This window comes from Vitis vinifera, chromosome 19 (assembly GCF_030704535.1).
Source record: "Vitis vinifera cultivar Pinot Noir 40024 chromosome 19, ASM3070453v1".
Taxonomy (NCBI): domain Eukaryota; kingdom Viridiplantae; phylum Streptophyta; class Magnoliopsida; order Vitales; family Vitaceae; genus Vitis; species Vitis vinifera.
In genome coordinates, this window is record NC_081823.1 from 5,103,274 (window position 1) to 5,118,376 (window position 15,103).

The window sequence follows — 15,103 nt, forward strand, 5'->3', positions numbered from 1 at the left end:
AATGCGCTATCATAAAAATGAGATCAGTGTACGATAAAGAGTACAAAACATATCACTTATATCACTAAACAGAAATTAAAACTGTTCGAGGGAAAACTAGATTTTTGAAATTTATTTTGAAAATTAGATTTTTAGAAATTAAATGTAAGAATGTGAATTTTAGAAATTGAATTTGAAAGAAATTGGAATTCTGAAAATTATTTGAGAGTTTGGGATTAAAAAAATAAATAAATTACGAAAATTGGGACTTTGGAAATTAAATTTTGAAAGAAATCATAATTGAAAATTATTTGAGAAGTAGAAACTATGAAAATTGAATTATAAAATTTGGAAATCTTAGAAATCGTTCGAAGGCAGAATTTTTTAAAAATAAATGAATAAAATGATAATAATAATGATAATAATAAGTAAGTAATGGAATAAATGAGAGAATTAAAATACTAGGAATTGAAAATTAAGTTCGGAAATTGGAAAAGTGGAATTTTAGAGAACTAAATTTGGAAATCGAAATTTTGAAGACTTATTTAAAGATGAAATTTTAAGTAAATGAATAAGTGAATGAGATAATAATAATAGCAATAATAACCGTTAAACAAGTGAATGTGAATAGTGAAATATTCGAGATAGGGAATTAGATTTGGAAGTAATAACGAAAATAATACTTAAACGAATGAACGTGAAAAGTAAAATTTTTGAGATTAAAAATTAAATTCGGAAAATAGACTTTTGAAGAATTGAACTTTGATGGTTGGAATTTTTAAAAGAAATAGACAAATAAGTATGGAATAGCAATAATAACAACAAAAATAATGCTTAAACGAGTGAACATGAATAGTAAGATTCTTGAGATCGAAAATTGAATTTGAAAGTCGGATTTTTGAAGAATAGGACTTTGATGTTTGAGATTTTTAAAAGAGAAACAAATAAATATGAATAACGTTAATTATTAATCAAAAATGATATTTAAAAGAATGAAAGCGAATAACGGGACTTTTGAGATCGAAAATTAAATTTGGAAGTCGGATTTTTGAAGGATTAGACTCTAATGGTTGAGATTTTTAAAAGAAATAAATAGATAATTATGAAATAGTAATGATAATTAACAAAAAGTAATATTTAAACGAATGAAAGTGAATAGTGAAATTTCTTTAGATTGAAGATTAAATTTGGAAGTTAGATTTTTTTTGAAGAGTTGAATTTTAATGACTGGAATTTTTAAAAGAAATGAATAAATAAATACGAAAGAATAATAATAATATACAAGATGTAAAATTAAATTCAAAATTGTGGGGCTTTCGGAAAATTAAATTTAAAAATGCGAATCTTGGAGAATTAAAGTTAAAATTAGAACATAAAAAAAAAAAAAATTATTTTGAAGATTGAACTTTGAAGAGTTAAATTTAAGGAATTGAGTTTCGAGAATTAGAGTATGGCGAACTTAGTTTAGAATCGAGTTTTAGAAGATTTTTTGAATATGGCAATAATAATAATTCTTTTTTTGTTTTAGAAAAAAAAAATACATGAATAAGTGAATAAATTTAGGACTTTAAAATTTTAGGGGATTTTTAAAGGAAATGAATAAATAAGTACGAAATATTAACGATAGTGATGAAAAATAACAATTAAGCGACTGACCGTGAATAACGGAATTTTAGAGATTGGAAATTTGAAGAAATATTTAGAGATGAATTTTTTTTTTTTAAAAATAAGCAAGTGAATTAATAATAATAATAATAATGAAAATAACGACGATTAAGTAAATGCAGAAGTTTGGGATTTTGGAAATTGAGACATTGAATTTAGAGTTTAAAAAGAAAATTTGACGGTGAAAAGAATTGTGAACTTGAATTATTTAGAAGCTAAATTTTCAATAATCAACTTTTAAAATTCGTGGGCTTTGAAGATGGGCCAAGAAGGGTGGCCATACAAGCTAGACCGGGCCTGAGGCAGCATATCAGAATGAAAAGGCCACCATTAAATGTAAGATTCACGACTTATCCACATCAGTTTTCCTTCATTTGGAGTGGCCCATGACTGAAGGCCCATTGCTTGCTCGAGAAGCTCAACGTGGCCCATGCTACCTCAATATTCAAACATTCAAAGGATGCACTCCCCTCTGCAAGCCCAGTACAACGTCTAGAAACTCAAATTCAAATATTTAGATTTTTCAAAATCCATCTAACACATCCTGCAGTCCATGCCCGCCTGCCCATTCCTACCTCAAACTTCCCACTTTCTGATCCCTTTAAGCCTTCCCTAGAGCTCATTGAACATTGCTCTCACTCTTCACCTCTGAGCCGCTCCCATCTTCGGCTGCGGGAGCTTCCTTCCGGTCGACGGACTTTAGCACTGGCACCACTCACGGTCGCTTTTTCTCGGAAAGATTCCGGTAAAGAGCCTTCCGAGTTGCCGAAACACCCTTCGTCATCTTCTCTTTCACATAAAGTCCGCTCAATGGAGCCAAGAAATGGATTCTTCCCACGTCAGAGTCGACGTCGGTATCGAGGGGACCAGACAGAGCACCTCGCTCGAGCGGATCGGACATAAAGAGGCTGCAGTCAATCGGACCGAAAACTTCACCGCCCCTGGGCATCGGCTGCAGCGGCAGAGCGCTAAACGATGCCGTGCTCTCGAAATGGTCTTGAACCCGGTCTCCGGCGGACTAGCCCGCGACCCCGCTGTTTGGTTTGCAAGAAAAGAAAAGAACCCAAAACAGTTTTCCAGCAAGAGAAAGTATAGTAGAGAGAGAGAGATGGAGAGAAGTGGGTTTGAAAAAGGGCGTGGATATGGGTAAGATGTGGCCATGCATGTCCATGCTAAGGCGGGAAAGCTCGGGGTTGATGAGTTAATCTTGTTGTTAGAAGGTCGTGTCCAGTAGTTGATTTGTTTAATTTTAGCAAATTTGGTTTTTGTTTGAGTCCGCAATTAGGCTGTCAGTTTTTAGTCCAGTGTGTGGCTAAAATTAGGGTAGTAGTTATTTAAGTAAAGTTTATGTTGTTAGTTTTATTTTTAGAAAACGTGGGCTGTAATGTTAGTAGTGCAGTTATGATTTTGTATTTGCTTATATAATAAGAAAACCAGAAAATGATGCAAGAGTTGAGCATCACCAAAAATCCTCTGTGTTTGTTTGCGTTTCAAGTTTGTTACTGGCTTTAAGAAAACCAACATTTGGTATCAGAGCTAGATTGTCAAAGCAATGGCCGGTGTTGAAGGAGATCAATCTAAGACGCTTGCAGTCGTCAAACCGACGGCAAGAGGAGCCTCAATCCCGATCCAATATCCAACGTTAAGCGAAACGAACTACGGCATATGGGCTGTCAAGATGAAGATAATCTTGCGTTCGCTAGGAGTATGGTCAGTGATCGAAGGTGGAGACACAAACGATGACAAAGATCAAGGCGCCATGGTAGCCATTTCTCAAGCCGTGCCAGATGACGTGATGATGGCAATCGCGGAGAAGAAGACGGAAAAGGAGGCTTGGGACGCACTCAGGGAGATGCGGGTTGGTGAAGATCGCGTCAAGAAGGCACGCGTACAGGTGCTGAAACGGCAACTGAACAAGTTACACATAGAGGATTCAGAGACAATAAACGAGTTTTCCATGAAGCTTACCACGCTGGCGGGTGAGATCCGCTCGCTGGGCACGAAGCTTGACGACAGCGAAGTTGTTGAAAAACTGTTCAGCGCAGTTCCAGATAGATTTCTCCAAATTATCGGAACGATCGAGCAGTTTGGCAATATTGAGAACATGTCGGTCTCAGAAGCAATCGGCCGCCTCAGAACCTTTGAGGAAGGACTTAAAGGACGAGTACACACAAAGGGCGATGGAGAACAACTACTTCTTGCCCAAGCCGAGTGGGAGGCAAGATGCTTAAAGGGAAAGAAATATGAAGGTTTCAGCAACACTAAAAGAGGAGGACGTCACGGGAGAGGTCGTGGCCGCGGGCGTGGATATGGTGGAGGTCGAGGAAATGGTGAACGCACTAACGAAGACCGAAAGCCATGCAACTTCGATAAATCCAGGGTCAAGTGTTTCAATTGTAATGAATATGGTCACTTTGAAAAAGAGTGTCCCAAGCCAAACCGAAGAGAGAGGGCCAATCTTGTTACAACACAAACCGATGATGAACCGACACTGTTGATGGCTGAAACTTGTGTTCTCAGCCACGCAATACAGAACGAACAGGTGTTACTACACGAAGACAAGGTGGTGCCAAAGATTAACAGCACCCAAGACAAGGCTTGGTATTTAGATACCGGCGCAAGTAACCACATGACCGGTTGTATCGAAAAATTTGCTGAAATTGACACGACCATTAAAGGGTCAGTCAAATTTGGAGATGGCTCGGCTGTAGAAATACAAGGAAGAGGTTCGGTTTTATTTGAATGCTTCACAGGTGAACATCGTGTACTTACTAATGTCTACTACATCCCGAAGTTGAAGAGCAACATAATAAGCCTTGGTCAGTTAGATGAAAACGGATGCAAGGTTGTAATTGAAGGAGGAGTGATGACTATCCTGGACAGGACACGAAGGCTACTAGCAAAAGTGAGCAGGTCAGGAAGTCATTTATATCTGCTGCACATTGCTCAGGTCCTACCAGAATGTCTCATGGCTAGAAGCAAAGAAAGTGCTTGGCGCTGGCATGTAAGATACGGGCATGTGAACTTTCATGCCTTGAAAATTCTAAGTCAGAAACAGATGGTGCACGGACTACCCGTAATCGAGAATGAAGACCGCATCTGCGATGGTTGCTTGATTGGAAAGCAACACCGAAATCCATTTCCAGCAGTGGCAAAATTCCGAGCAGAATCACCCCTTGAACTGTGGCATGGAGATTTGTGCGGGCCAATAACTCCTGCTACACACGGAGGCAAGCGCTATTTCCTGCTGTTGGTTGACGATTGTACTAGATTCATGTGGCAGGTGCTGATCCGAAACAAAGACGAAGCATTTGAGGCATTCAAGAAGACCAAAGCATCAGCAGAAATGGAGAAAAACAGCAAACTGAAGGCTTTTCGCACAGATCGTGGCGGTGAATTCACCTCAAATGAGTTCAAGACTTACTGTGAGCTGTTGGGAATTAAGCGTTATCTCACGGCGCCTTATTCTCCTCAGCAGAACGGAGTTGTTGAACGAAGAAATCAGACGGTGGTCGGCATGGCAAGGAGCCTGTTGAAAAGCATGGGAGTCCCAGGCGAATTTTGGGGAGAAGCGGTATCAACTGCCGTATATCTCCTAAATCGAGCACCAACAAAAAGCATCATCGGCAAAACTCCCTATGAAGCATATTACAACTGCAAGCCAACTGTTGATCAATTTCGCATCTTTGGATGTGTGGGACACGTAAAAGATGTTACACCTCACCTCTCAAAACTTGCAGACCCAAAGCAAGCCAATGGTGTTTATAGGTTATGATTCGAATACAAAAGGCTATCGGATGTTTGATCCAAAGTCAAAACGAGTAGTGGTGACACGGGATGTCGTGTTCGAAGAGGAGAAGAAGTGGGAGTGGAGCAAATTTCTAGAAACAGAAACAGGATCAGCAGGGAACACTCTTACAGCACACTATTTTACCATAGCAGGAGCATCTGATACGACAAATCAGGAAGATAAAGAGGGTGTCAGCGATTCTGGCATTGGTATCAGCAATTCTGGCATGGATTTCCCACAGACGACACAAGAACAAACTGGTAACCGATACCAGTATGCTACACCAGTGATGAACACGAGATCTAGAACATCTGTTTCAAACTCACCATATACTCCAGCAACAAGTTTTGAAGAATCAGTATCAACCGAAACACTACAACCCTTGACATTTGATGAGAGTTCATTAGTAGGACCACGGGGTAAGCGTGACATCAAAAGCTTGTACGATGCAACAGTCCCAATAGAGTTGCAGTATTCGGGACTGTGTTTGTTAGGAGAAGAAGAGCCGTCAAATTTCGAAGAAGCCAAGGCAGATCCGATGTGGAGAAGAGCAATGGAGGAGGAAATTTCCTCTATTCGAAAAAATGAAACTTGGAAGCTCGTTCCATTACTCGACAGCCACAAACCTATAGGTCTAAAGTGGGTTTACAAGCTAAAGAAGGACACTCAAGGCAGAATTGTGAAGCACAAGGCGAGATTAGTGGCAAAGGGGTACGTTCAACGACAAGGCATAGACTTTGATGAAGTTTTCGCCCTTGTTGCTTGGCTAGAGATAGTACGTTTGCTGATCTCTATTGCGGCACATGAAGGATGGAAGGTACATCATATGGATGTGAAGTCAGCCTTCCTCAACGGTGATTTGGAAGAGGAAGTGTATGTCATTCAACCGCTGGGTTTTGAAATAAAAGGAGAAGAGCACAAGGTGTTTAAACTGCACAAAGCATTGTACGGTTTGCGACAAGCACCTAGAGCCTGGAACTCAAAACTGGACAAGTCATTGAGGACACTCGGTTTTGAGAGGTGTTCTTTAGAGCATGCCGTGTACATGAGAAATCAAGGTAAAAGGAATTTAATTATTGGAGTCTACGTGGATGATTTAATCATCACTGGAGAGTGTATTCAAGACATAGACAAGTTCAAATCACAGATGAAGAAATTGTTTAGCATGAGTGACCTTGGGTTACTAAGTTACTATCTGGGAATTGAAGTCTGTTAGAATTCTCAAAGGATTACACTCAACCAGTCGGCATATGCAAGAAAGGTTTTAGACAAATGCGGCATGAAAGATTGCAACCCTTCGCAAATCCCGATGGAACCTCGTCTGAAACTAAGCAAGGAAAGCACAAGTCCACCTGTAGACACAACTCTGTACCGAAGTATTGTTGGCAGTTTAAGATACCTACTGCACACGCGCCCAGATTTGGCATTCTCTGTCGGCATGGTGAGTAGATACATGGAGAAGCCCACAACGGAGCACATGGCCGCAGTGAAGCACATACTGCGGTACGTGAAAGGAACTCTAAACCTCGGTTGCGTTTATGAGAAAAAGGAAGGAAGCTTGGAGTTGATCGGTTACTCCGATAGTGATCTAGCTGGTGATACTGATGATAGGAAAAGTACCTCAAGTTTAATATTTTTCCTTGGATCAAATCCTATTAGTTGGTGTTCACAAAAACAGAAAGTGGTTGCGTTATCTTCCTGTGAAGCGGAGTACATTGCTGCCTGTGCAGCATCGTGTCAAGGAGTGTGGCTGGGACGACTGTTGGCAGATTTGTTAAAGACCGAGGTTAAGAAAGTGGTTCTAAAGATCGATAATCAGTCCGCAATTACATTGAGCAAGAATTCAGTTCACCATGAGAGGAGCAAACACATCGATACCCGATTCCACTACATTAGAGATTGTGTTGAATCAGGAATGATTGAAATTCAACATGTTTGCACAGAAGATCAGCATGCTGATATTCTGACAAAGTCGCTAGCAAGGATGAAGTTCTTGGAGATGAGAGAAAGGATTGGTGTGAGGATCATCAGTAGAGAACAACAAGCTTAAGGAGGAGATTGATGAGTTAATCTTGTTGTTAGAGGGTCGTGTCCAGTAGTTGATTTGTTTAATTTTAGCAAATTTGGTTTTTGTTTGAGTCCGTAATTAGGCTGTCAGTTTTTAGTCCAGTGTGTGGCTAAAATTAGGGTAGCATTTATTTAAGTAAAGTTTATGTTGTTAGTTTTATTTTTAGAAAACGTGGGCTGTAATGTTAGTAGTGCAGTTATGATTTTGTATTTGCTTATATAATAAGAAAACCAGAAAATGATGCAAGAGTTGAGCATCACCAAAAATCCTCTGTGTTTGTTTGCGTTTCAAGTTTGTTACTGGCTTTAAGAAAACCAACAGGGGTGCATGGCGTGGTGTAGAGAGAGAAATGTAGAGGTGGGTATGTGAGGGTGATGGCCATGCATGGAACGTGAAATGGTGATGAAATGGAGCGGGTTTGAGGGATTTAGTGAGCATGAGGTAGGACGAATGATGCATGGCGTTGGATATATTGGAGCGTGACAGTGCGGGTATTGGGGATGGATGATGAGCATGGTAATGGTCATGAGGAGGCGGGTGAATCTGAGGGCATCTCACAACAATAAAGACAGAGCAAGACTCCTGCGTGATAGATGGTGAGGCTAAAACAAAGCTTCATTGCTCTCAAAACAACCCAAAGATGTGAAAGAGATAGTAGTAATCAACCCATAACTCAAACATGAACCATGAAACTAAACATATGATTAGATAATCCACTGGAACTATTAAGAGAAAAATAAGGAGATTATATACATAAAGTAAGTCCAGAGATCCATGGTAACCGTACCTCTCCTTTTTCCTCATTCGAGCTCTTTTTTCTCTCTGGATCCCCCCCACCCCCTGCTTCCTGAAAAACCTCCCCCTATCCCTCTGCAAAAACTCCTCTTGTCGCGGCTTTCTCTCCAACCCCCAGAAAACTGTTGGACAAAAACAAGACTAAACAATAGCAAGGAAAAAAATAGAGCTCTTTAGCTCTAAAAAACAGAGCTTCACCAGACCAAAGAAAATGCTTCTAGATATTTTTATTGCAGTCATTAATTCCACTACAGCAAACATGTCTATTTATATAAAAAAAACAAAGAGGACACAATCTGCCCCACTACACCACTAACACTTGACCCACTACACCCACTAACTTGATTTTAGCAACAAGCTCCTTATTTGACTAACTCAACCATAAGAATAGGAATATGCCAACAACCACTTTGAATCAGTCTTCAACACTCCCCTTTGATTCAAAGTTGCAAACTCCAAGCTTGCTTTTGAAGTAGACATGCTTGTCTCTAGATAAAGCTTTTGTCAGCACATCCGCTACTTGCTCATTGGTGTTACAATACTGCAAAACAACTTTACCTTCAACCACAAGATCTCTTATGAAATGAACCCGAATATCAACATGTTCTGTCCTTCCATGGTAGGCTGGATTCTTGGTCATTGCTATGGCAGCTTTGTTGTCACAGTAAATTACAGTTGGCTCCTCATGTTCTTGATTAATATCAGCAAGAATTTGCTTCAACCACACTGCCTGGCATGCGGATGAGGTTGCAGCTGTATACTCAACTTAAGAAGAGGATAAGGCTGTCACTGTTTGCTTCTTTGAACTCCAACAGACTGCACCTGACCCAAGAGAAAACATATAGCCTGAAGTGCTTTTTCTATCCTCTAAGCACCCTGCCCAATCACTATCAGTGTAGCCAACCAATTTGAACTCTTGAACATGACCATACCATATCCCGAAATCATATGTTCCAGCAATGTATCGCAACAATCTCTTTGCAGCTCCAAGATGTTGCTTCGAAGGACAATGCATAAATATGGAGATCACCCCAACTGCAAAAGCTATATCTGGCCGTGTATGTGTCAGATAAATGAGGCCTCCAACCAGACTTCTAAACCTCCTAGCATCAGCTCTTTCAGTGCCATCTTCAGCCTGCAACTTCTCATTTGAATTCATAGGAGTAGCTACTACTTTGCAATTTAACATATTGAACTTCTTAAGCAAATCAATAGCATACTTTCTTTGTGAAACAAAGACTCCATCCTCTACTTGTTCTACCTCTAAACCAAGAAAGAAATGCAACAGCCCTAGGTCTGACATCTCAAACTTCTTCTTCATACAGGCTTTAAACTCATTAATAAGAGAAGAGGATGAATCCATATAGATCATGTCATCTACATAAAGACAAATAATAAGCAGATCATTTTTACCTTGCCTTTTCAGGTAAAGATTTGGCTCACTCTTGCTCCTTTCAAAGCCATTCTCAACAAAGTAAGAATCTATCTTACTGTACCATGCTCGTGGGGCTTGTTTCAACCCATAAAGGGCCTTCTTTAGTCTATACATGTGCTCTTCTTTATCAGGAACTATGAAGCCTTCAGGCTGAGATACATACACCTCCTCTACTAGCTCTCCATTAAGAAAAGCAGACTTGACATCAAACTGATAAACACACCAATGCATATGAGCAGCTAAGGCTAATAAGGTCCTTACTGTTTCAAACCGTGCAACTGGTGAGAAGTCAACTCCATGTTGCTGTGCATAGCCCATTGCCACTAACCGTGCCTTGTGCTTTTGTATACTACTATCTGCTAAGGTACTTGGTTCTGAAAACCCATTTAACACCTATCACATTCTTGTCTTCAGAAAGCTCCACCAGTTCCCAAGTCTCATTCTTTTCAATGGTAGCTATCTCTTCTTTCATAGCACTGCACCATTCTTCCTTCTCCACTGCTTCTTCAAAGGTTGTTGGATCAGCTACAAACAAGACTTGTGTAGTCTCATAGATGTCCCTTAAAGATCTGAATTTCCTTGGAGGGGTTTCCTCTGAAGATTGTGAAGAACTGCTGCTACTCAAATTTGGGGAACTAGGTGAATTAGAGGGAGTTGGACTTGCTGGAATCTGAACAGAAGGCTGCTAATCTTCACTCTGTGCCATTTCACTTTCACTTGAAATCTCCACAAGAGCACCGTCTTCACTTACACGCCAAGTCCAGCTAGCTTTTTCATCAAACACCACATTCCTGCTAACAATTATCTTACCACTAACAGGGTTATATAGCTTATATCCTTTTGATTGAGAGCAATAACCAATAAAGATGCACTTTACTGATTTTTCATCAAGCTTACTACGGTTATGTGAGTCAATCAACGTATAGGCAACACTATCAAAAACCTTTAAATGGCTTACCCAAGGTTTCCTCCCATACCAAGCTTCATATGGAGTTCTATTCAACACTGCCTTGGTTGGAGAAATATTCAGCAAGTATACAGCTGTAGCAACTCCTTCTGCCCAAAAATGGTTTGAAAGGTTCTTGGCTTTCATCATGCTTCTAGCCATCTCAACCACCGTTCTATTCTTCCTCTCAGCCACACCGTTTTGCTCTGGTGAATAAGGAGTAGTCAGCTCTCTATGCAAGCCTTCCTCTTCACAAAACACTTTAAAATCATTTGATAAGAACTCTCCACCTTTGTCAGTCCGCAGCACCTTAATGCACTTGCCACTCTGCTTCTCTACAAATGCTTTGAACTTCTTGAAGGTCTCAAAAGTCTCTGCCTTTGATTGAAGAAAGTACACCCAACTCATCCTGCTATGATCATCTGTAAACAACAAAAAATATCTACTGCCACCAAATGAAGCAGTTTGCATAGGACCACATAGATCAGCATGTATAATCTCAAGACAACTAGATGCCCTCCTTGACCTTCCCTTAGGGAATGGTTTCTTGCTTTGTTTCCCATAAATACAGCCCTCACACACATTCACCGAGTCAATTTTAGGTAGTCCAAACACCATTTCCTTTTTACTTAGTAACTTCAACCCTTTGACATTTAGATGACCATACCTTAAGTGCCACAGATTAGACTCACTAGTCTCTTTAACAACAAGAGCATGCTTTTCTATACTTGACACTTCAAGAGGAAACAACTTGTTTGCGGCCATACGAACATCAACTATTATTTGATCAGATTTTTTATCATTGATCACACAAGTAGCACCATCAAACAAAATGGAGTATCCACTAACCATAAGTTGTCCCACACTTAACAAGTTTTGAGTCAAACTAGGAATAAAGTACACATTGTAAAGGAACTTTACATTACCATGACCATTGTTCACTGCCACGGTCCCCTTGCCTTCCACTTGCACTTGTTTGTCATCACCAAGTTTCACCTTCAACTTGTGTGATTCATCCAGCTCCTTAAAGAGCGACTTTATCCCTGTCATGTGGTTAGAACATCCACTATCCAAAAACCAAATATTGTTGGAAGATACTACCTCTTCATTATAGGCCATGAACAACTTGACTTGATTTTCCTCTTGCTCGACATAGTTAGCTTGTTTTTCTTGCCTTTCTTTCTTCCAACATTCAGCTTGAACATGTCCAAACCACTTGCAGTAGTAGCACTGGATATTACTCTTGTTTCTGCTCTTCTCAGTTGACTGCCTTTGGTCACCTTGTGCATCACCTCAGCCTCTGCCACGACCACCTCTTCCATGAGCACCTCCTCTGCCACGTCCTCTACCAGTAGCTTCTCTGTCTCCATTCTTCTGATCTGATGTCTCCCCCTTCGTGTAAAATGCCTTTTCTTCATTCTTCTCCTCTGTTCTGGACAGCCTCACTTCATGAGATTGCAAGGATCCCATGAGCTCATCAAATGAATAGGTTGACAGATCCTTAGACTCCTCAATGGCTGCAACTACATGATCAAACTTAGGCGTTAAACTCCTTAACACCTTTGCTACGACAGTTTGATCAAGAATATCTTCACCATACGACCTCATTTGATTAACTATAGCAGCAACTCTTGACAAAAAATCTTGCACTGACTCTCCATTTTTCATGTGCAAGGTTTCAAAGTCACGGCGCAAGGACTGGAGCTTCACCGTGATCACTTTAGAGGAACCCTTAAATGCAGTTTTCAAGGTTGTCCACGCCTCTTTTGCTGTGGTTGCTGCTGCAATCTTTGAGAAGATTGATTCATGTACAGCCTGTTGAATAAAGAACAATGCCTTGGAGTCCTTCTTCGTATTTTCTTTCAACCTAGCTTCTTCGTCCGGATAAGGATAGCCATTTTCAACCAAGTCCCACAGATCTTGAGACTTGAATAAAGTCTTCATTTTGATGCTCCAAAACTCATAGCACTCACCTTTGAAAATGGGAATTGCTGGTTGAGACACACTCACCATACTGCCGTTGGTTGTTGCCATTATTCGCCCAGTTCAGAAGGAACCTGGCTGCTTTGATACCAAAAATTGTTGGACAAAAACAAGACTAAACAATAGCAAGGAAAAAAATAGAGCTCTTTAACTCTAAAAAACAGAGCTTCACCAGACCAAAGAAAATGTTTCTAGATATTTTTATTGCAGTCATTAATTCCACTACAGCAAACATGTCTATTTATATAAAAAAAAACAAAGAGGACACAATCTGCCCCACTACACCACTAACACTTGACCCACTACACCCACTAACTCGATTTTAGCAACAAGCTCCTTATTTGACTAACTCAACCATAAGAATAGGAATATGCCAACAACCACTTTGAATCAGTCTTCAACAAAAACCTCCCCCTATGACGTCAAAAACCTCTCAACCTCAAACCCTCCTGTCACAGCTATCACCCACTCTCTTGTTTCTTGATCAGCAAGCATGGCCTCTCAACCACCAACATGGCCATCCATGCTCCTTGCCGTGTCCATGGAGCCGGTCCCTTTTCCAGAAAGGGGTCCCCCCTACTAAAAAGAAAGGCTTCCCATTTCCCGGGTGGTCCCAAAACCTAAGGAAAAAAATTATCATTTCCTTTAGTTTTTTAAGGGGTCTACACTAACCCAGTGTCAAAATGATAATTTTCAATATGATATTAGCTCGCAAATGAAGATAGACAATCACTAGTCTCACTTAAAAGGAGTAAATGTTTTCTTGAGGTAAAAAAGTTTTATTTATGATAGTGGTTTTTTTCTTTTAGAATAGGTTTTTATGAGTATGTGTTGTTATCTAAATCCTTGAAAATACATGGATAATAAGTGTGTATGATAAACATATAAATAAAATAAAGTACGCTGAAAATCCTAAAAATTGAAATTCATAAATAAGGTTAGTCGAGGTTAGAGTTTGACTCTATGTCCTTAAGATGAATTTGTCCCTTTTATGTGCTTATGATTTATTGTCAATCATATCATTTTCTTGTAATAGTAATACTTTAAATCACAAGAAACAATAAATCGTTTGATGATTTGTATTCTTTTATGTACCAAATATTTGGTAGAAAAGGGAAATTATTAGAATTGAAACTAAGAAGGACTTGAATGATAAAAAAAGAAAAGAAAAGTGGAGAGAATAGATGAATGAATGAATAATGTCATGGAAGGTTCTTATTTATATATTTGTTGGTGATTTATTAGAAAAGATGTGTCTTTAAAATACTAGACATATCTTTTGAAGGGTTGTGTCTTAAGACATCAAACACATTATTTGAAAGATGTTGTATCTTCTAGATACAAGACACGTCCTCTAAAATAACTTGTGTCTATTAAAAAACAATGTGTCTTTCCAAAAAAAAAAAAGAGTCATAATTTCCCTTCACCTATATAAATTTCAACATATGTCATATACCAAATGATTTTATATTTTAGATCCAAATGATACTAAAATTGTTAAAATTGTCAAAATATAAAGAGAGGATTTGATTATATTTTTGATAGGTTAGAAGCATTTAGTAATATATATATTGTTTTGTTGCCAAAATTAGCTATTTTATGAAGTTTTTTAAAACTATTTTAAAATTTATAAAGTCACTAAAAGTATTTTTTTTTAATACTTGATTAGTGTTTCCTTAAAAATATATATATATATATATATATATATATATATATATATATATATATATATATATATATATATATATATATAATTTTTCTTCATATTGTTATGTGATATATTATCAAAACACTTTGAAAGCATTTAGATTGATTTATATGTAAATATCAATTGATTTTTTTTTTTAAAAGTGTTTATGATAGAAGCGTTAAAAACACTTTCATCATAATCTTTCTTAAAAGAGTCAAATTTATTTGAGAGAGAATTCAAAATGTTTCCTAATGGTTAAATTATTAAAAAAAAAAAAAACAAATTACAACAATCAATTTTTTAAAATTACATTTAAAAATATAGATTGTGAGGTTTGTGCCCTCCTCAATTTTTTAGTATTTTAAGTTTTATATTTTTGTACATCATTTCCATCAATTCTAAGTATAATTAGTGTTTTTAAACAATATCATATTTATTTGAAATAGATTTTTATTTTTATTTTTATTTAATTCAAAGAATGACAAATTTGGGAGGGTAGAATGTAAGGAATTCTCATATTCTTTCTATCTTTCCCAAATTTTTAGTATTTTAAAGTTTGTTTGGTTGTCTGATTTAAAGACAATTTTTTTATTTTTTAAAATAGAAATTTGCTTTTAAAAATTCCTAATACTATTATAGACCCCTCTCAAACGGAGGGGTTTGATTTTTATTTTATTTTATTTTTTATTATTATTCTTCTGGCCTTCCTAAGAAGGAGTCGTTTTTGGGCTGCCAAGGAAGACAGAAAAGGG

The 15,103-nt window shown here is 38.2% G+C and overlaps 1 protein-coding gene across 1 annotated transcript; it reads left to right on the forward strand.

Annotated features, from left to right (window-relative positions):
- Positions 1-6,743: 6,743 nt before the first annotated feature.
- Positions 6,744-7,484, forward strand: LOC132253456 (secreted RxLR effector protein 161-like). Its single transcript, XM_059735549.1, has one exon. It carries the CDS (start codon positions 6,744-6,746, stop codon positions 7,482-7,484), a length of 741 nt encoding a protein of 246 aa, XP_059591532.1.
- Positions 7,485-15,103: the final 7,619 nt, after the last annotated feature.

Excerpts from the sequence above, each read along its gene's own strand:
- LOC132253456 (XM_059735549.1), top strand. The coding sequence starts at position 6,744 with ATGGAACCTCGTCTGAAACTAAGCAAGGAAAGCACAAGTCCACCTGTA.